This window comes from Aspergillus aculeatus (assembly GCF_001890905.1).
Source record: "Aspergillus aculeatus ATCC 16872 unplaced genomic scaffold ASPACscaffold_2, whole genome shotgun sequence".
Taxonomy (NCBI): domain Eukaryota; kingdom Fungi; phylum Ascomycota; class Eurotiomycetes; order Eurotiales; family Aspergillaceae; genus Aspergillus; species Aspergillus aculeatus.
The window spans coordinates 864393-885902 of NW_017962977.1; the positions used below are offsets into that span (position 1 = coordinate 864393).

A 21510-nucleotide genomic window follows, 5' to 3' on the forward strand; every position below is an offset into this window, starting at 1 on the left:
ATTTATCTAGGCTGAAATATTTCTATTAGGGTCTTCCAATACGGTGATCTTTCTATTATCCCTGTATGAGGGCTTTTTAGAGTCTGTTTGTCGGCGTACGTGGCCCGGGAACGCTGGGTCACGTCATCCGGGAACATGTCAGCACCACGTTGCACGTAGCTACCAGGTTTTTCACACCACCAATCAATGAAAAATTTGTGACCTCAGTTCCTTGAGCCTCTGATGCCTGTCCTCCCACACGTTTCATGACTAGCTGAGTAGGATATATTTATACATGATATTGTTAATTTTGAGCGGCTACCGCGTTTTCTCATAGCGCCAAACCTTTACCTTTTACTATCGGAGCGGTGTGCTGAGGCGATACACAGGGTGCCCTTTAACAGCTTGCTGTTTGAAAACTGTATGCTCGAGACCCGCGATGCAGCTATCCTTCTCCTTGACCCAAAAGACGGCCCACCAACGGCCAAGACATGCCGCTAGCCAAGACTGACAGTGGCCCGGCGTCGGCGTCCTATTCAGGTTGATTCGACCAGCAACCGCAACAAACTCTGCTTTTCACAGGAGGGTAATCAAATCAAGTATATATCTCAAGTACCTCGAAACGAGATAGATATACTTTACATCCTCGGAGCATGAGTGTCGATCGGGCATGAAGTTCAGGTGTAGGTATCGCTGCAGGACTTTTTTTCCGGCCACCAAAATATCATCGGGTTCAAGATATTATGATTTTCCAATTCAAGGACTAGCTTCTGCTGCTTAGAACTGGATACAACCTGGGTGCCTAGATGACTCATTTGCTTGACCTTGATAAATCGGTACTACCTCTACGCCGTATGAAAGAGCGCCTTCCAAAAGATATATATAATGAATATCTACTCTTGTAAAGTTAACTCTAGACTAAGGCCTTGGATGATGTTGTTGTTCAGGTTACTGCTGGCGATGATGAAGATCTTCCGGTGTGGGATTGAGTAAATAGCCTTAGTCTATGTATCATTCCTTCGAGCACGCACGCTCGTATGCTTAGGGAACGGGAGGTGCTATCGCGGAGGCAAAGCGATCGCAAGGACTTTGATGTGACGAGCCGAAATATGCGGCATGACAGATGAAACCTTTCCTTAGATATAAGCCCATGTCATTAGCACAAGATAAAGTAGTGTTGTAGATAATATAGAAACTGGATACGACGAGTGCAATTTTGGTAGCCCAGCTGTTCTACCAACAGGAACTCTCCAGCAGGAAGGAATGATTGTGCTTCGGTTAGTTAGGTCGTGGTCGGTCGCTGCCCACGTCATTGCTCGAGGTATAGACATCAATACAATTGTCAATGGCCACGATGCCCACGTTTCTTGATTACAAGCTATGCTGAATCGTGACACCAGCGACGTCCACTGAGTTGCAACGTAAGGTAGCATTATCTCGCTCGGATGGTCAAGTGCAAGCGTGTGAAAGAACTCGACGAATACTTCCTTCGCACGTCCATGCAGAGACGGACTGGGGAAGACGCTTCGATTCAGAGGCAGGCAGAGAGCTTGCATTCTCGAGGCTAGCACCATGACACGGACTGTCCAAGGTGGACGGTCTATCAAGGTGACAAAGACCTTCGGACGTCTGCATGCTTCGTGAAAAACTGCAAGGAATGTCAGTCTCAACGACCAGCCGAGCAGAAGACGGTGTATGGGATGGGATGTATGGAACCCGGTCGGCACAGACTGACGGTGCGCCGCGAAGAAGCGGAGCGACTGCGAGGTTGAGGTGGATGCGAAGGGGGGGTTTATACTCGCCGGGGGTCAGGCACCCAGGCACACTTTCTCCACCATGGCAAGCGCAATCACCGAACCTGCCCGTCTAGTGCCATCATACCCCGCACGGAGGGTCTAAGAATACGCTCTAGCCATTTCTCATCACTGCGGCTAGGACTACTACCACCTGCCGCCGGGGAGTCGCGGCGCTTGAGGACAAAAGAGAAGCTGCATGGGGCTTCCATGCGATACACGTGAAGAGAAATGACGTCCTCTTCATTCAAGATTCATGGCCAAGTGATAAAGATAGTAAAGACCTGGGCTTATTGATCGTAGGATCGGTATGGGTATTGAATGTGTGTAGCCAGTGCCCGCAGCCGAGTGGACTTCAGGGTCGTACTCACGTAGAGCCAAGCCGATCGATGAGAATACGTACGGCGGGCTGCACCTACGGGCTCCACCGAGCCGTTGCAGGGTATTTAGCACCCACATGGACAGAACAAGACTTCCGACCGAAGAGGCCGGCCGGTCATGTTAGGAGACTGTTATCATTCGGCCTACGAATTAGCTAAAACTCCGTCGCAGACTGATGCGCACCTCCAAAAATACCACTGCGTTCAACAATAGACAGTAATTTCTTAGTCGAGGCGATGAGCCTGTTCCTCTAGCACTGCTGCTGAAACGCAGGGCCTTTGGGGAGTGGGCCTCGATGCGGGCGAAATGTACGAAGAACGGGCAAAGCTTGGCGCAAGTGAGCCGAAGCGTTACCCATTGGAGGTTTCAATAGCCCGAGATTAAGCTTCGGGGTTAGTACCCGCCCGCGAGATTTCATTGTTGGACACCGCGGTACCCCTCTTTACACGTCTCGTATTGAGAGCATGGATTTCGAATGATGCCAGGTGAATAGTAAAGCTAGTGCTGAAGTGGGAATGATCCTGAAAGCAGTAAATCAGAGGAGATGTAGACATTTCAATCAGACAGTAGCCAAGACGTATATATTGAAACAGTCCCTATCGCGTGGGTAGGTGTCCCGTGTCCCGTGCCCCATACAGTTCCTGCATTGCTATCTTCTCCACTCTGAATCATGTCGTCCAAGCCAGAGTTTGACCACCGGGGTTCCGATGAGCTTCTGCTCAAGCGGGACCATTACATCGACCAGATGAACCGATCACGGCGCTGGGCTTGTCTGCGCCCGCTCATCTACATCGGGGTGGTGGTGGTTGGCTTCGTCGAGATCATCGTGCTCCTGGTATACTTGGTCGAGACGAGCAGGCAGCCGCCCCTGCGCGATTTAAATGGGTTGGTTCCGGATTGTAAGAGCTCCACTTTGTTTTCCGTTGGCGAGATGTTCCCGCAACAACGGCTGACAGACGATTCCTTGCCCGACTCCAGTCCCCACGCATCAAGTCCTCTTCCGACTCGACCCCATGGCCGTCTCGGACCATCGAACAGAAAGCTCCAAAGCCGCCACAAAAGAGAACTGGCTGTCGTACATGCCGCGTGAGTTGGGTCGGATCGACACGATCTTGCTATCAATGATTAATAAGTGTGGGATTGGTAGGGGGCAATGGCTTCATCGCGGTAAATCACACGGAACAACTGGAATACGTCCTGTCCCCGCCGATCGAGAAGTTCGGCAAGAACCTGTACGCGGTGGCGGTCTTCCACCAAATGCATTGCCTGGTATGTGAGAGCAGTTTAGCACCCTCATTCACCATCACTCGTACCAAAATAATTCTTGCAATTTGATGGAATAAAACTGAAGAAATGCGATGTTTGAAACAAAAGTACGCAATCATGTCCGCATACGACGATCTCGTCGCTGGCACACCCTCGATGCACAAGGCCCGCGACGCGCATGAACACGACCATTACTATCATCACGGGCATAGCGATGACCCGGCTGGGGGGCCCCACGGCCATGTGAACCATTGCTTCCAGTACCTGCGGGAGTCGCTGCTGTGCTGCGGTGACACCGCCCTGGAGGGCCAGGGCCAGGGGGCGCAGCCCGGGACCGATGGGACCGGGGCGGTGCATGAGTGTAAGGACTTCGATGCGATCATGGCGTGGGCGGACGAGAGACGGATTATGGATGGTAAGCATCCGTGAGGGCACGTTGAGCGCAACCAGGCAGACAGATGTAGATGGGAGTATACTCCAGCCTTTCATTGTACTTTCTGTGATTGTTGAATCCCTTGAACTGTTGGATTAAACTTGGTTTCAGCGAGGGAGAATGAGATGGCACGTGTACTCGTCCTCTATACCAGTGGATGAGAGGGGATCTCTTTGTCTACGTATAGTCAATATGAAAGACATTTCGAAGATATTATCTATGACTGTCATTTCTGACGCGTGTAATCGCAGATTGTCTGCGCCAGCTTTGACCGGGATGGAATATTCCGCGCTGTTATATGAGGGCTTTGTCTGTTCCTTGTCTGGGGGTAATGCAATCTCAATTGCACATGTGGACGGAATCTGGGAACGAGTGCATTATAAATAGCATTTTGATACTAAACAAGCAAGACAACAAGTCAAGTCTCCGTCCCACAAGCGTATCTGAACAGACAGCAACATGGAGAATCCCAACCCCAACACTCTCCGCCTCCTCAGCGCCACCGGTGACCGCGGGGTGTGGCAAGTCGGAACCGACAAGATCCTCAAAGAATACCCCAGCGACGACGCCCTCTGCACCGAGGGGGCAGTGATGCGAGTCCTGGCGCAGGACCCCAAGATCCCCGCCCCGCGCGTCCTGCACGAGTGGATCGACAGCAACCGGCGGTACTTCATCCTCCAAGAACGCATGCGCGGCGAAACACTCCAAGACGCATGGCCCCGCCTGTTCCAGACCCAAAAGAAAGCGATCGCCGCGCAGGTGGGCCAGGTCCGCCAGCGCCTGCGACGGCTGACCTCGCCGTGCATCCAATCTGTCGGCGGAGGCGCGTGCTATCCGCCGTACGAATGGGGGTTCCGGACCCGGGCGCAGGGGCCCTTCGCCTCGGACGCAGACCTGCGGGCGGCGATCCGCTCTTATTTGACGGGCATCCTGGACCGGGAGCTCCCAGACCAGATCCTCGACAACCTGATGTCGTGCATGCCCGCGTCCGGATATTACGTCCTCACCCATGGCGACCTCCACATCAGCAATATCATGGTCAATGAGGCCGGGCGGCTGGTCGGCATCATCGATTGGGAGTACGCAGCGTACTATCCTATTTGGTTCGAGTATCTCCTGGTCGCGCGGGGCAATGTCGACCCCGGTGATGCGGAGTGGAAGGAGCTGCTGCTGCTGCAGTTTGAGGCCCAGGGGGATGGTCATCCGGACGCGGTGCAGTTTCGCGATAGTATCTTCCTCTTGAAAGGGTATCCGTACTTGGATGACGGAGAGCGAGAGATGCTGGCGAAGCTCTGTTCGGGGGATCATGAGATGAAAAGAAGAACCGAGATGGTCTTGGACAATAGCTAGGATTCACAGGTCCTGTTGTATCTACCCAGTCCCTTGGCGGGGTTCCTATCTCCAAAGGAAGATCCTGAATCCCTGGGATCCACACATGCAATGCAATACGATAATATCTATGAAAATAAATGTAGATACATAAAGACTGTATGAAAGAAAGCAAAGTTCTATGATCAGACCCAACACACCAAAACTCAAAGTAAACCACGACGAAGCCCGTCTAAGCCTCTGCCAACATCGCCAAGTTGCCAGGCCGGCTGAAGGTGACGTGGGAGAGGTGCAAAACCTTTGTATCGAATGCAGCCGCTGTATACGCAAAGTAGTACTAGTATTGTATCAAGTTAGAGCGGACCCCTTGTGGGGACAGAGACGTTTTTGACTCACAATATATTTCCGATAAAAGACCTCCACGTCGTGTTCCGACAAGTTGTACTTTTCTCGCATGAGGGGGGCAATGATGCCCCGGAAATTTTGCTGGAACTTCCTGCTCCATTCGTTGAGACATCTCACATAGTGGGCGCCATATTGCTGCACGGATTCCAGATCGAGTCGGGCGTTGGAACTTTGCACTGCTTCCAACAGTCTGGCGACGCTGGGACAGTGGCCTCCGGGGAAGATCTATTCGCTCATGATAATTAAGTCCATGTTTGCGAAATCCGAATTGTGGCGAAGAATAGACTTACATATCGACGAATGAATCTGAAATAGAACTATGTGTTAGAAGATCAGAAAAGGTTTCAGTTTGCAAGACACTCACCCCTCGCCCTTTGGGAACATATTCCTATATCTCTGCGGGACGGATTAGCTCTGAGTTCATATCTGATGGGAAATTGCTCACCGACTCCGGCATAATACTCGACTGAATCGAGACAATCCCTCCCTCCGGCTTGAGGAACCTATCGACGGTCTCCCAGAACGTCTGCAACTCATGGTCGCCCATCGCCTCCATCATCTCCACGGCGACGATCTTGTCGTAGAGCACCTCCGGCACCGGGAGCAGGCGATAGTCACACAGCAGCACCGTGATCTTATCCTCAAGCCCCAGGGCGCGCACGCGCTTCTGCGCCCTCTGGTACTGCATTTCGGAGAGTGTGCAGGTCGTCACGCGGCAGCCGATCGTCGTCGCCGCGCGGATCGCCATGCTGCCCCACCCCGTCCCGAACTCCAGGATGTAGTCCGTGGGCTGCGCGTGCACGTTCGCCAGCAGTTGATCCAGCTTGCGCATCTGCGCGGCCTCCAGGGTGTCGCTCGCGTACTGCGGATGCGACCGGGCCCGCCAGATCGGACAGGAGTAGCTCATGTCCGGAGAGAGGAACGCTTCGAACATCCCGTTGGAGAGGTCGTACGCGGCGGCCATGTTCAGACTGGCGTTCTTGAGGGTACCCGTGTCGACGGTGCGGAAGAGCACATCCGAGATGGCAGCCACAAATCGATATGGGGTGGTGCTGAGGTTGGACAGATGCTGTTCGTTTTCGATAAAGAGCTGGAGCGGGAAGGGGTCAGCGCTGCGATTCGAGTTTTGGTGAAATTAGCGCATGTACTGTACCTCCATCAGTGCCATCAGGTCTGGGGTCGAGAACTCTTCCAACAGAAAGGAGTCGGCGAAGCCCTGGGGAATTGAGCCGTGAGCAGGGGGTTTTGTCGACAGAGGGTCATCAAGCCGGCGCGGTAGAACGACTCACAAGGTCTGCCGATACAAGTACTCGGAACCAGAACGTATCCTTCTGGACATGTATGACACCTTTGTGTCCTTCGTTCCCATGACCAAATCTCCATTTTTCGCCGTCGTGAGAGTAAATCTCCAGGGTCCCAATTTTGATATTAGACAGAATTGATAGGACCAGGTTCCTGACTAGGCCAACAGGAACCGCAGCCGTGCCCAAGGATATGATGGTAGTTTGTGCTTTATCTAGCAGCTGTTTGCCCGTCGAGCCGAGCACACGTCCCAGATCCATTGTGATGTCTCGTGGATGATACTGCCGGACCAGTCTGCGTTGACCCGAAAGTCTGGATAATACCAGCCTGCCGAAAGGTTAAGCGGCAAAAGATGAATCGATCATGCGTGACAGTGTGCCCGAGTGAGAGGATGAAACTTAGGATTATATAGGCTCAACACAGGCAGCGCTAGACTAGAACTAGTCAGTTTCACAGGGTGAGGGACAAGCCTTGATGGTAAAGGCATGAGGCGTTGACCTGCTCTCGATTGCCTCATGGCGGCCATCCAACAAGCGTCGGGGCGTTCTGCTTGCCACCGAATTACCGCAGGATATAATAAGCATCCACGCAGAGATTGGTCAGCGCCAGCCAGAGGCGTGTAACTTTGAGAATCAGAACTTCGAATGACACTGTGATTACGTCGATTACTAGTCCTTGTAGCGGTCAGTGGCTGACAGATAGGGCAAAGGCTCCACCACGCCGGGGTGGTCACGAGCACATTTATGCCTTGTTCCTGAGCGCTACATCCCAGATCCTGGGAACCACTCCGATGGGTATGACTAGTCCATAGGACGTGAGAGAGGATAGAAGCAGCCACCACTTTCAGCTGCGTACACTGCCAAGGAACAAAGAAGAACGTCTTCGTTCTTGAGTCGGTATTGCGTTGATGAGCAAGGTTTCACAGCAAATCGCACGGCGACAAAACACAGGGTACAGTGTTCTGTCAAATGCTCATTCACAAGCGTGAGAATTTAGCGTGATAGTCCCGACTAATAATATCGACATTCTTCCAACAATTAGAGTACCAAAGGCTTCGGTGGCCAGAGCCTGTCCCGGTCGCTCGAGGCTATAGATGGCTTTGGTAAATCGGCAGACGTAACTAACTTTGAGCTAGGTAAGTGCACTACTAGCGTCCCAAAGGAAGGAGAGTTCTTATCATGAAAGAAAGAAAGAAAGTTAAGGGTTCACTCTAGGCTCGAACTATAAATGAATATACTATGGCATAAACGCAAACCCCGGAAGACTATTCAGCAGGGAATTGTTTTCCAGAGGATCAGTGCCTTATATCCGTGACCATATGTCTCCTGAGGCCGTTGGATGGTTGGAAAGCATTGTCACATCACTCTAATTAATTATAGGGAATATGTGAGATTACGGGACTGTTGAGAAAATCTACTGTCACACCCCTGAGATACACAGTCAGCCGCGTGGCTAAGGCCAGGTACCCCGCCCGGCTTCCCAAAAGCGGCTCAGCCCGCAGGATTCGGGCGGGTTACCCCGCTGCGGGCTCGAATCCGGACGGGTCGGGCAGGGCCCAGAAGATCTCGTATACAAAATAAACCCTAAGGCATTCCTGCATCAGATCTGTTGACCGAAGTCTCGTGTGAGATTTTAGTATGTAAGCTTCACGACGAACACGAACCTGGCATCCGGCCGCGGTGTAATCGCACTGCCTACAGCCCTTGAACTTGAGGTGATACGAAGGAGGATACCGATCCACCGCGCTAAGATAGACAAAGAACATAAGCCGGAGTCAGCAACAGCACACCATGACTATTTGCTGGAATATCGGCCTGGTCACGTAGAAGCCTCGGGATATTTCCGCTTCGAGCATCACGGAACCGAGCCCATCTTAGCTCCAAGATGACGGATCTGCATCTGTTCCGGTGTTTAATGGTAATCAACCCAGTCGCTTGTATCTGCTCATTCGAGAGTGAGACGAGTAGGTAGGAACCAAGGTTTACCACCCATCCAATTGCAAGGTCTAGCCCGGAGAACGTTGAGACCCGACTTTCAGGGTCAGACAAGCCGCTTGGGTGGTACTGATTCAAGCAATCTGCGACTGGGGGCAGTTAATTTATACTGAACCAATGAATTCACTTCTGGAAGGCATAGCCCAAACCCATCTCATGCTAGCCAGCGAGGCTAAGGTATGCCCCCATCATTACTTTAGTTAGTGACAACTATCCAACAACCAAGAGACAAAGCACGAGCCCCCGCCCTTCCTTCCAACTTTCCCTTTCCCCTCCCCGCTTCCACCACCAAAAGCCTCACCACCAAACATCAAAAAAATGCCTTCCGAAAGTAAAACCTACGTTTTGACCGGCGGCTTCTCGGGCATCGGCCTCGCGATCCTCACTCACCTCCTCACCCCGAAACACCCAGACACCCCACCACCCACAATCCACGTCCTCGACCTCGCCTCCACACCCCCAACCCTCCCCGCCACCCTCTCAACCTCGACCATCCACTTCTACCCGAGCACCAACGTCACCTCCCGAGCAGGAATAAGCGCCATCTTCGACCGCATCTTCTCCCAGTCCCCTCAGATCGACGGACTGATCAACAGCGCAGGGATCTGCCCCCCGCCTACGATCGGCGGAATTGAGAGCGATGAGCTCTTTGATCGGGTGCTGGATGTGAATTTGAGGGGTACGTGGATTGTGGGGACGGAGTTTCTGAAGCACGTCTTAAACAAAGACGCGGCGGCAGCAGGTGGGAAGACCGAGGCCGCAGGCAGAGGGGGTGTTCATGCCCGCGCCGCGATTGTGAATATCGCGTCCACGGCGGCGATCTCGCCCCCGCCAGGGATGGTCGCGTACGCGACGAGTAAATATGCGGTGCTAGGGTTGACCAAGGCGTGGGCGAAGGAGTATACGCCGCGTGGGGTGCGGGTGAATTGTGTGGCGCCGGGGGGGCACACGGACGCCGTTGGTGGACTCGGCGTTGACGGAGGGGATGATCGATGCGTATGCGGAGAGCGCGCCGATGGGCCGGTTGGCGGCGCCGGAGGAGATTGCCAGTGTGGTGGGGTTTTTGTTGGAGGGCGGAGCGGGGTTTGTGAGTGGGCAGATGGTGGTGGTCGATGGGGGATATTATTTGTGAGGATGTTACTTGACGAGGAAAGGAGGTAATAGGTCATGAAAGGAAGTCGCTGATGGCTGTTATTGCTCTCTGAATGGTACTAGGCCTTTCTGAGAACGAGAAAAAACAATAAGTGAGATAAAAAGTACGAAGAAATGTCTCACGGCGCCGGTCCCTGGCGAACAGGTACACATACAAGAATTTGACAATTAAGCAGATCGGACAATCAACAGGAAAAATGTACCAGGTCAGTAACTGCAGACTGGAGGCATGTTGTGGTGGTCGAAAAGCCATCCTTGGTCTTTGGACACTGCCGATTGCTCCTCCATGAGTTCCACTCGTAGATCCTCAGCCTCCTTTTTACCGATCAGATTATCACCGCCCAGATATCCCTGGATCATATCCTGCAGCTCTGTAGGCAGCCATCTGGCAAGAACTTCATGACGCGCACCGCCAGTCTCCTCGAACCAGTCCACTTGCTGCGGAGGTACGTTGGCGGTTGAAATGATCTGAAGATTGGGATCCACCAGAAATAAGGGTAGAATCTTGCAATGGCCCGATCTTGTCGGATCGGCTAGTGCGAAAGGCATCCCTCGATGCTGGACAATATTTGGGAATGTGAGAATAAGACCCATAAGACCCTGTCGGCAGTCCATGCTACCGACGACTTAAGTGACCGAAAGCGCCTGGAACCCATTCACAGGGGCAACCTTCGTATTCCGAAAACTTCACAACATCGTCCAAGTTAAGCCGTTGGCAGAAGCAGATTCTGCCAGGAGTGATCTATGGTTCGAGTAGTAATAAACCGCGGTTGCACAGACATGTTCATTCTACCAAATCGGAGTGACGAATGATGCCGAATCAGTTTCATTCGATGAATGTGGGTGACGAGAGATATAATGTGGTGAGGAAAAGGTTGCATACCATTCTCCCTGCAATATGCCAAGACCCCCACCTGCGTATGATGGCTTTTCCGGGGTTAACTCAATATTGGCCAACTTGACGATAACATGCAACGCATGTTGCGGAAACATAGTTTTCATGTCCACCTCAATCTCTACCGTGGGAAATGGTTCGAACTCTCCGATCTTGGGAAAAGGGAGTCGGTGCGAAGCTCTCCACTGGCGCAAACCATTAGACCAGTCGTCGATCATGGGCTCCTCATGTTTCGGGTCGACTTCGAACTCTGTATCTTCCTCTGGCTCAAGCGGAGACATGTCAGGCCCGCTATAATCGATCCAGTAGAAGTTTTGGTAGGCGTCTTCGATCAAGGGTGTCAGAGTCTCATTCCACAAAGGTACTGCACAGGTAATGATTTTCTCAATGACATATCGTAAAGCGCGCAATGGATGTCGGGGCGGAGATTGTTGATGTAGGAGGCAATCCGGCAGTGGCCGTCAGGTTAGATCTTCACGTTGCAGGGAAGCCATTGAAAACGACGGCTATAGTCTTCGGTTCGGTAAGGAGAGTGGTCTGGCCGGCGCGCATGAGTTCCGCTCTCATCCGGAACAGGTAGAATCTCACCTCTCGCAGTATGTTCCAGGATATAGGGAAGGTTGGTTACACTATTCTTGGAAATCCGCGTGCGGCCATAAACCAGCGGATACAGGGACGGATGTACTAATTAACGATCTTCCAGTCCGACGAGGGGTGGTAATCTTTCTTGTTGGCTGGAATTTCTTCAAGTGGACGCACGGCCGCGACAAGGGCGAGGCGAAGATCTTGGGGAACGATATAGTCGGATTTCATGATACCCTCATCGAAGGCCTTGACCATGTCTTGGCGCAAAAAGAACAAGGCCTTGTACTGAAGCTCTTTGATGATCCAGTCAATCATCTCGGTAGTAAGGGGAATCATGGCGGGGATGTCTTGCTCCGTGATCTCACGTCGCCACCTTGCAGCGATGTGCTTGTTAAAGATCTAAAATCAATCAGTACTCCCCTGCTGGCGATGCAGATAGGCACCCGCCTTTCTGAACCATTTGGGCTTATCCGTAATTTTTCCCATTATCTACAGCATGGCTAACTCCCATGACGTTCTCTGGCCCCTTCACCATGTATCATAACTTCGCTTCGTAGCTTCATATGCGCAAATATGAATATATGAAAAGGAGGAAAAGGAAGAAAAGAAAAAAGCAAGAGAGATGCAGCTAAGGGAAAGTGGCGACCATTGAGGAAAGGGTTGTGTTGAGCTGGTCGTTGAATGAAGTGAGGTGAGGTGGAAGGTGACAAGATGAGAGAAGTTCCGACCCGCAGGAAGATACTAGTGGGCATGACAGGCCTGAAGCCAGTAAGCCTTCGGCGGGCTATAGAGGCCCCGGTGCCTGCACCCTCCAGGCCACCCGCAAAGTCCAATCTACCTGGCAATCACGATATGTTTGCTTTTTACCCAATTACATCCTACCTCATCACATTTTGATCGGCAGACGAAAGCTCGTCTCATGCGTACATTGGCTGTCACGCTGCGGCAACTTTATTGTAACTGTGTATAGTGTACTTTTGAGTTATGTTGACCTTAAAAACAGGATCTCATCCAGAGGTAAGATTCGCTAACAATCAACACGGAGACGTCTCGGCCTCTTTTCTTCACTCCTCCTAACTTCACCGCCATGTCTAACTACAAGGATGGCTCGACCGAAGGGCTTAGGAATGCCATCTTCGACTTCATTGTCGTCGGTGGAGGCACCAGGCGCAGGTCCTGCAACAACTCCTCGAAGACCCAGATGAGCGCACCTCGCAGTACACGCTCTTGCCCTTCCAGCTCGACCCACGTCAAGGAGTCAAAGGCATTAAAGCCCTCATGTCACCAGCCCACCCGGGGAACTTCATCACGCTCGTCTCGACGCTATGCTATCCGCTGTCGCGGGGTTCGGTGCATATCCGCTCCGCTAACCCCAGGGATCATCCGGCTCTTGACCATGGGATCCTCCGCCACCCCTTTGATCTTGAACTGCATGCGCGCCACGCGCTATGGATGGAGAAACTGGCCGCGACGCCGTCGAGGGCTGCGGTGCTCAAACAGAACGGCGTGCGACTGCATAGCCCCAAGCCACTCACCGATCTGGGGCAGGCCAAAGAAGTGACGAAAGAGTTGCTGCTGTCCACATTCCACCTGGCGGGGACGTGCGCCATGATGCCGCGTGAGGACGGGGGCGTGGTCGATCTCCACCTGCGCGTGTACGTACCACGAACGTTCGTGTCGTCGATGCCAGAATCTTCCCGTTGGTGCCGCGCGGGAATATCCAGGCGACTGTGTTTGCCGTCGCGGAGAAAGCTGTGTTCTTTGGATTAGGACACTCTGCTCAAGATGCGGCAAACTCGAGACGTCCGGAGTGCTCATGATATATATTTTTCAGACCTCTCACACTTCCTTGTTTGCAGTTTTAGTAACAGTGTCATTACAAGGAGACTTCCATGCCGTCATTGCATAAATGATCGCGAAGTATGACCGAACGCAAGCAACGTTCAGGATATGAATAATCACATTGCATGAGAACTGAGGATCATTGCCGTCCTTCTGGCCACATTCAATTGCGCCCCAAGAATGACGGTCGGAATAAGCGTAGACTAAATCGAGTTAGAGCCTTTTCTGCCGTGCGACACCGGCTCCACTTTACCACGCCAGGCAGCTGGCACCACTCACCCCTGATAGGTTAAATTGCTGGACATTTAGGAGGCATACTTAAGCCATACCTAGTATACCGACTTACCTAGTATTAGAGTAACACATACATACACGTTCGTCATTGTCGTTTAGTGTGATGGAACTCAGATGCCAGTCCGCTGGCTCTATCCAAGGCCATGCTTGGCCACGCTCAACAGCTTGTACCCCTCCCCAAAAAAGAAATCAAAAACTTCCAGAGTCATTTGTCATGAAAAGTGATCTATCGCTAAAGTTCTAGATGAACTATACGTGCTTTTTGTATATCATACGCTAAAGCCTCCTCTTCAAATCTCCTACTCCGTGGCCGGCTTCTCCGGCTCAGCGGCAGCACCGGGGTGGCGGGTGCCCTTGTTCTTGACCTTCTTCTGCTTCTTCTCGACTACGGGAGGCGGGTAGGCCTTGGCGGTGATCTCCTGCCACTCGGTGGAGGCTTGGTAGGCCGCCTGGATGGGAGCCATGAGGTTGATGAGACCGTCCGCGACGGCGGGCTTGAGCATTTGTGGCGTCAACTGCAGAGGGTTGAAGTTAGTGGTTAAGGTGCAAAAAAAAGGCTAAGAAGTGGCGAGGTGAGCAAAGAAAAACATACAACATCGTTCTTGTAATCCTCCTCGAGCTGCTTAATGTCGGTGTAGATCAGGGGCTCCTGGTCCTTGCGCTCAACGCGGAACTCCTTCTTGCCCTTGAGGTCGGCGGCGGGCAGGAGAACGTACTCCACGAGGGCGATGACACCGTTGCCTTCGACGACCTTGGGGGCGGATTCGGCCTTCTTGATCTTCTTGGTGATGCTGTCGGCCGAGTCGAGAAGATCGATCTTGCTGTCTGTTTAAGTGGGTGCAGGTGTCAGTGTGGGAGCTTCAGCGTGGTCGTGTGAGAATGGATATTACCTTCAATACTGGAACTCATCTTGGCACCCTTCAATCCGCTAATCATGGGATTGATGAGATGTGCGCGCTAAATAAAATCTATTAGCCTTCTGCCAATCCCTGGAGAGACGATCGGAGGCGGACATACCTTGCGGTAACCAAGCTTGGGCAGCCACTCCACGGCAGCAGCGAAAAGTTTGCGCTGATCCATACCACCCAGCTGGCAATCCACCTTCAGGTGCTCCTCATCCAGAACCTGGAGCACGGGGTAGAGCAGACCACTCAGAGGGGCATTGTCGGTCTGCTTGACGACCTCCGCACCGGCCTTCTTGGCATCTGACTCGGAGATCAAACTCGACAGGCGGTAGACGTCCATGACATATTCGGGGGACTTCTGGTAGGAGCTGCCGAGCACAAACTCGAGCTTCTCGGTCGACACGCCGACGGACTCAAGGATGGCGGTGATGACCTTGCGGTAGTACTGGGCGCGGTTGTCCACCAGCTCCAGAGGCGCCTTCAGGTTGTCGAGGAAACCGTGGATGTCGGCGAGCAGGACGACGACGTCGCATTGGGCACGAAGCAATTGAGCGATCTTGAGGGCAGCGAGGAAGTAGCCGACGTGGGGTCTGCCGGTGGTGGCCGTTCCTGATTTGAGGGAACCATTAGTTGGTGCATGCATTACGGCGTGGTGGTATAGACTGACTCACCCCAGTAGATGCGGGGATGGCGGCCCTCGGCCAGGATACCCTCGAGAATCTCGGGGTTCAGAACCTCGGCGAGGTTCTCGCGGATAAGATCAAAACGTGCCTGCGCTGCGGAGTCCATCGTGTCGAGCCAGAGCCGGGGCCAGGAAGTGGGATTTGTGAGGGGAAAAAGGCAAGCGATGGGCAAGTGGGCTGATAAGATGGTGGGATGGTTTTCTTGAGGCGGGCGCAAACGGAACAATACCTTTTCCGTCTGCAATTTGAGTCAAGGTGGCGTGGCAGATGCAAGCGGTCAGGGTCGGCAGATACTTGTTCCGTGCTCCGGAAGGGGTCCGACTCCAAGTTCCGAGGTTCTTTCCGCACTGATCGGCAGCCTTCCGCTGACTACATACTGTCGGGAGAGAGCGCACGTATGGCGTTGATTCATTCATCCATCGATATGTCGCTCTGTCGCGTCTATTACTGCTGTACTATATCTGAGCCAGAAAATCCTTTTTTGCTTCACAAACAGGCTGTCAACTGTCACAGAGTAATCTGTCACGCATCCCGACAGAAACACAATGATATCTACCATGCGACAGAGGTGCCATCTCCACCCATGGCATGCTCATCGAAGCATTATTCAGGCAATATAGTGCGAGCAATGCTGAAAGCACTAGTCGATCACAATTCAGCAGCTGTCTCCCTTCACTTATTCTATACAAATACCACTTCATACTTGAACGTATTTACAACAAGCTTCCACCCACCTTTCACCCCACATATTCCCAAATAAATTTGACACTATCCGGATCCCGCATTTGAATAACCAGCAGCTGATGCGTATCCAGCGTCTTGGTCACAAGCCGCTTCTGCGCCGCCGTAAAATCCTCTCCCTCTTGCAGCACGACCCGGAGCCGATGTTCGCGGAAGAGGGAAGCCAAGACCGCCACAGTCTCGACCTGCGCAAACTTCTGGCCCGCGCAAACTTGCACGCCGGCGGACCAGGGGATGTAAGTTCCCGCCCGCGGCTTTATGATCTTCTCGCGAGCGAGCTGCTCCGCTGCGCTGGGACAAAGGTCATTCGTGCTCTCGGCGCTACTATTTGTGTCCAAAGTCTGGATCCATCGTCGGGGATGCCAGGTTTGCGGCTCATCCGGCCAGTAGCGGGGGTGGGTTTGCACTGCGAGGAGACTGGGTAAGATGACGGCTCCATGTGGGAGCACGAGGGTGCGGTTACTCTCAGGGAGGTGCAGGGTGGTTTCGGCAGGGGCGACGCATTTGGGAAGAGCCTGGATGGCTGGGTATAAGCGGACGGTCTCAAGCTGTTTTAACGTGTTAGTGACAAAATTATCCGGCAACACAGGAGCATGACCACGATCATACCAGAACGGCAAGGCAGCGCTTAAGCCTGGGATACGCCTCCTTGTAACCCACATTCCCCTGATCGGTTTTGGGAATGACCGTCTGGATTTCCTCTGCGATCCAATCCTGGATGTCCGGATAGGCAGCCAGGAGAAACATCAGGTAGGTCATTGTGTTGGCGGTGGTGTCGTGGCCAGCGAAGTTGATTACGTAGATGTTCCCGAGTATTTCATGGATCGTGAGGGGCTTGCGGTTGCTGTGGCGGGTGACCTCGGACTCGCGGATCAGGGAGGACATGAGGGTCCCGGTGCCTGGCTGACCCTGCTCGTAATATCAGCGATTTTTCTAGGTTGACCATGGTAAGCATATGTTGTTTGAAGACTTCGACGGCCTGGCCGACGCGTCTACACCGGCTGGGGAACACCGGAAGCCTCAGAATCCAGGGAGGAATGATCATGATTAAGAAGGTGTCCCTCATCACGAGATTGAGAGACTCGCTGTAGGAGCGAGATTCCAGGGTTTGCGCTTCTTGGGAGCTGTGGAAGGATTGCGGTCGCTTGAAGCCGGTCGCTGCAAGGACATTGAGCGCTAAGGTGCGGATGTCAGCTCCCAAACCCCCTGCGGGCGAGGGTCCAGTTGACGCGAGCATCGCCTGGGCCTGTGCGATGGCCTCGTCCCAGACAAAGCTATTCAAGCTCTCGTTGAACGGTGCGGCCACAATCTTGCGGTGGCGTTGCCAGTCGGCACCCAGGGTCTGCCAAATGTATGGCGGTAAGCGGGAGGAATTTGTGAGGACTGAAGTGAAAAGACTGACAGTTGCCACGTTAGGACCAAACACATCAAGCAGCTCTGTTATTGAATGAGTGTATGTCAGACTCATGCCTTTGGGCGGTAGTGAAGGACGACGACGACGTACTATAGAGCTCCACTGGGCGTATAAAGTCCGCACGACGGGATATGATCTGAGTAATGGCCTCGGGATCGCAACATAGACAAACACTTCGGATGGGGTTGCCAGCGCCCACGCATCACCCATGCGAAGATGAGACTGGGCTCGGTCAGCAAACTGCCAGCTACGCCGACCATAGTGGCTAACTCGGCCAACCTGAAAGGGGAGACGATCTAGAATGAAGAAAATGACTGGTTCAAGGACGATCCAAAGCGGATTGACAGGACTAGCTGGTAGGACATGATAGGGAATTCCGAGCCTCCGGGCACGGCCGACATTTTGGACCAGACCACCTAGGCTATAGAGGGTCCAAGCCAGAGGAGCGGTGCATAAGACCGTGAGTAACATAGTAGAGGAGTCGTCAGGTGGAATACGGGGACAACGGGCATGAGTTGGCGCGAGCGGTCGTGATTCTGTGAGACGGCTCGAGTAGAAGACGGAGATGTGAATGTGGATGAGAAGGCTCAAGAGCAGTACGGGGGGCGAAGGGGAAACCAGGCAGAGAATCGAAAGTCGCTGGGAAGAGACTAGAATCTGATCAAGCAATCTAAGTAGCGGCTAAAGTAGCAGGGATCTTGGTGAGAATTGGGCCACGCTCGATTTCAACTTTAGTCCGCACTTGGCGCAAGTCTAGAATTAGCTATTTCAAGTACAACAAATGGGAGGTCCATTGAAAGCAATCAAGGTAACCCGGTAGTTATTTTTGAATACCCTTTCAAACTATTCGTATCACTTATATGACCAGAGCCTGCTATCACAAGAGCTCAAACCGGCCTTCCACTTGAACTAGCTCGTGAATCATGGGTGGATTATGAGATTATGAAAACCTATGTTGCTTTGCGCCCTGTGGAATCTTCCGAGTGGCGTGAGCAAAGGCAATTCAGCCGCCATAAGTAGAACCATCATAGAAACATCACAACGATCGATGGTCGCCATGATCTGAGTACCTTTATCTGCAAAATTCCTCCCTGGACGAAAGCTCTCCAACGTGGATGATCCTTCTTCTATGATCTTTATCGACCGTAAATTTGTTCTTATACCATCCGGGGGTTTCACTGTGTTCAGCATATCCGACGGGTCTTCCCACGCCATTGTTGCTCAACATGTGGAGTAAAGACAACAGAGCAAGACTACCGTCTATTAGTGTGTAGCTACAAGCGTTAGGAGGTATTTAGGAGTATACGGTAGCTGTCCATGGTCTGACTGTAGGGAGACTACTTGTCTCCAGAGTTTGTGACGAGTCATTGACAAGATAATAGGCCAAAGTCACGTCAGTTCAAGATAGCAAAGATGCAGTCCATGGAAGAATTTAGGCGGAAACACTAACAGAACAGGGCAGTAAGGGTTACTGACGAGATGATCGAAAAAATAAACAAAAACATACAACAGAAGGGATTCGCTGGTGGTCACCCACCCAACTACTAACCTCCCGGCGTGTGGCTTGAGTACGGCTGAGCGGACGGGAAGCCCTATTTTCCACACCCTGTGGTCGTATGTACTGGAATCGAATGCGGACTATCTTATAGAGAGCATTTTGCAAGATGTCCGCTATCAGAATGTTTCCCACTGGTTGGAGAGGCTTGATGGCGGTGATAGTCAGGCCGTCCAGATGAACTGTCAGACATAGGTAGAAACCAATGAGACGCAGAAATGGGTAGACCAACGGGCCTTCGAGCCTCCGAGCCTCCGCCACAAATGTCTTTGCACCACCGATAAATGAACAAGCGAATTCAAATTGACACAGACAGCTTCATATAGCGGTTGTGACGGGTACTGTACATATATACATTTCTGGCGTGAAAGCCGTTGACTAGCCCTGTTCTTCTACATCATCACCATCAAAGCTCGTCATGTCTAGCCCTTGCACTGTCCTGCCTCAGAAGTAGATTTTCCCTCCGCTTCCACGCCAACCTCGCAGCACCGTCTGCCGCCATAGTCATTTCCTTCAACGATCCAAGAATAGGAACCACATCCCCAACAACTTCCCGAATAGCGTGACGCACGAGCTCGCCATCGAAGTGGTCGGTCAAGACAATTGCGTAATCCACTCTTTCGGTTTTTGTTGCGCTTGTCTTCTTACGCGATTCTGAGAGTAACATTGTTAGGCCAGTCATGATATTGACTTTGGGGTACGTGGACTGTGGCACATACCTCTGGTAGCTTGCAAGTATGCATGAATACTGCCTGCCAGAGACTCCACATACTCGTCTTCAACTGCCGTGACTTGGTTACGTGTGAGGACCATGTCCGGAAAGTTCCCATGCGCCCACCAGGAGTCCAAGTTGAGGGGAAGTTCATCGAGCGTTTTCTCCTCCTCGTCATCATATTCGTTACCGCCGGCCCCATTCCGCAGTGGCTCCTCCACACCCAGCAACATCTCGACTGCCGGGTCATACCCGATCAACGTCAACCTCGTCTTTTGTACCGCGCGTGTCAAAAATCCCCGGTCGCCTCCCTGTTTAATCAGAGTTCTAAAGTGTGCATCACCGCTAACAAGCTCATCCACAAGCCGGCGTTGGATCCGCTCACTCGCCCACGGAGTCAACGGAAGATATGGATACCCTGACTGGCGGCGGTGGCGGGTTTGCGGCCCATCGTACAACTGGGCGCCACAATGGAACTGTCCCTGGTGGATAACCAGCACTCTAGCATCCTCTTCAACCGCCGGATTCAGGTAGTGTGTGCAGAAGGAGCGCGGGGGAACTGCCCCCTCAAGGATTACGATTCCCGCCTGCTGCCCGGCTTGCACAACGGCGTGTTTCAGCGTGTCGTTGAAGAAGTCCGGCACGCCGACCACGGCCCAGGTCACATTGACGCTATGAGCTTCAAAAGCCGCTGTCTTGAGTTCGGTCAAGACCTCAGCAAATGTTTCGGTAATGTCGGATATAGACAGCTTCTTCCTCAAGAGGCCGCACGAGATGAGGGTGGACTTGATCCATCGCTTGATACGGGTGGGGATAGTCCCGGAGACATCATCGTAAATCGAACGGATCGAACCTCGAGTCCAGACGACATATGAAGTGCTGCTAACGGCAAATCTCGCATCGATGACTTCGAACAGTTGCCAGACGGCGCTCCTCATGAGCGCCAACGGCGTCGAACCACGGGAGTTCGGCTCCGGCCCCGCTAGCCCTGATTGCCGAAAATGATTCATGGATAATTCGAGAATCTGTCTCTGATAATCCTGGTGATTGATTGCGCCTAGCAGCGTGAAGTTGTCTGCGGAGTTGGCGTAGGAGGCTATGACAAGATGGTGGCCAAGGTCGATACCGATGGGTTCGTTTGGGGGCGCATTCTCGCACATCTCCTGCGCCACAGCCGCAAAAGAGACGGGCCACAACAGCAGAGCCAGAATGACTCTGGAAACGATCATATCGCGGCTGTAATCAACCTTTATTTTCCTTTTGTCCCATATATTTCTCCTTTTGATCTTCTTTTTCTTTCTCTTTTCTTTTTCTTTCTTTACGATTTTGCGGCCTGTGGATGGTGAGCTTTATTTATTAGGAGATCGCTAGGCAGAATTGGAGCTAAAGCGCATCGTGCCTGAACCGAGTGGATAAGTGGAGATCAATAGATGAGGGGTTACGATCTCGGGACGTATCCCGAGAGGAGTCTGGTCGGCTTGACCCGCTCACATCGATTCGTTGTCATTGAACCAGATGGTCCTTCCAATATCGAGACCAGAACCATGTATATATGTATGAGAACGGTCCTCACCGAATGGCCTAATCGGAAGGGCAGCTTCGATAAGATAAGCCCTTTAAAAAGGCGATGTAGGCGTACTGCCGGCAGAATAGTAGTAAATGCAACTTGACTCAGGTAGCCTGTCACCGGTCCGTGACCGCCCGACGAGGTCGCAGCAAAATTCCTTCCTACTGTGATAACACACCCAGTTGAAAAGATTCACCACCCAGCTCTGACCATTTATGTTCTATCATACTAGCTTTCTAAGCTCTTGCGCTCTCGCGCTTTCAGCCTCAGAAGCATGTTAGTA

The 21510-nt window shown here is 52.5% G+C and overlaps 9 protein-coding genes across 9 annotated transcripts; 4 read left to right on the plus strand and 5 right to left on the minus strand.

Moving 5' to 3' along the window:
• Positions 1–2823: 2823 nt before the first annotated feature.
• ASPACDRAFT_39208 (uncharacterized protein) lies at positions 2824–3848 on the plus strand (the record flags this gene model as incomplete). Its single annotated transcript, XM_020200563.1, has 4 exons — positions 2824–3052; positions 3132–3239; positions 3301–3422; positions 3528–3848. 4 exons carry the CDS (start codon positions 2824–2826, stop codon positions 3846–3848), a joined length of 780 nt encoding a protein of 259 aa, XP_020059931.1.
• Positions 3849–4311: 463 nt separating this feature from the next.
• Positions 4312–5202, plus strand: ASPACDRAFT_39209 (uncharacterized protein; the record flags this gene model as incomplete). Its single annotated transcript, XM_020200564.1, has 1 exon — positions 4312–5202. The coding sequence occupies one exon, from the start codon at positions 4312–4314 to the stop codon at positions 5200–5202; it is 891 nt and encodes a 296-aa protein (XP_020059932.1).
• Positions 5203–5419: 217 nt separating this feature from the next.
• Positions 5420–7055, minus strand: ASPACDRAFT_6669 (uncharacterized protein; the record flags this gene model as incomplete). The annotated part of the gene is made up of 6 exons (XM_020204076.1): positions 5420–5518; positions 5578–5811; positions 5877–5903; positions 6032–6676; positions 6740–6802; positions 6876–7055. Coding segments are annotated over 6 exons (1248 nt in total), but the record flags the coding sequence as incomplete, so codon positions are not given.
• A 2145-nt stretch (positions 7056–9200) lies between these two features.
• On the plus strand, positions 9201–10014 carry ASPACDRAFT_49714 (SDR family NAD(P)-dependent oxidoreductase; the record flags this gene model as incomplete). The annotated part of the gene is made up of 2 exons (XM_020202277.1): positions 9201–9839; positions 9889–10014. 2 exons carry the CDS (start codon positions 9201–9203, stop codon positions 10012–10014), a joined length of 765 nt encoding a protein of 254 aa, XP_020059934.1.
• A 227-nt stretch (positions 10015–10241) lies between these two features.
• Positions 10242–11850, minus strand: ASPACDRAFT_56986 (uncharacterized protein; the record flags this gene model as incomplete). The annotated part of the gene is made up of 4 exons (XM_020203200.1): positions 10242–10650; positions 10918–11293; positions 11518–11558; positions 11615–11850. The coding sequence occupies 4 exons, from the start codon at positions 11848–11850 to the stop codon at positions 10242–10244; spliced, it is 1062 nt and encodes a 353-aa protein (XP_020059935.1).
• Positions 11851–12509: 659 nt separating this feature from the next.
• ASPACDRAFT_111448 (GMC family oxidoreductase) lies at positions 12510–13474 on the plus strand. Its single transcript, XM_020195557.1, has one exon. It carries the CDS (start codon positions 12793–12795, stop codon positions 13282–13284), a length of 492 nt encoding a protein of 163 aa, XP_020059936.1. The 5' UTR covers positions 12510–12792; the 3' UTR covers positions 13285–13474.
• A 475-nt stretch (positions 13475–13949) lies between these two features.
• Positions 13950–15344, minus strand: ASPACDRAFT_75151 (tyrosine--tRNA ligase TYS1; the record flags this gene model as incomplete). Its single annotated transcript, XM_020204372.1, has 5 exons — positions 13950–14165; positions 14243–14475; positions 14541–14607; positions 14668–15164; positions 15227–15344. 5 exons carry the CDS (start codon positions 15342–15344, stop codon positions 13950–13952), a joined length of 1131 nt encoding a protein of 376 aa, XP_020059937.1.
• A 631-nt stretch (positions 15345–15975) lies between these two features.
• On the minus strand, positions 15976–17864 carry ASPACDRAFT_49716 (cytochrome P450; the record flags this gene model as incomplete). Its single annotated transcript, XM_020202278.1, has 5 exons — positions 15976–16265; positions 16305–16527; positions 16589–16888; positions 16923–17321; positions 17382–17864. 5 exons carry the CDS (start codon positions 17862–17864, stop codon positions 15976–15978), a joined length of 1695 nt encoding a protein of 564 aa, XP_020059938.1.
• Positions 17865–19354: 1490 nt separating this feature from the next.
• Positions 19355–20889, minus strand: ASPACDRAFT_22413 (uncharacterized protein; the record flags this gene model as incomplete). Its single annotated transcript, XM_020199113.1, has 2 exons — positions 19355–19602; positions 19668–20889. 2 exons carry the CDS (start codon positions 20887–20889, stop codon positions 19355–19357), a joined length of 1470 nt encoding a protein of 489 aa, XP_020059939.1.
• Positions 20890–21510: the final 621 nt, after the last annotated feature.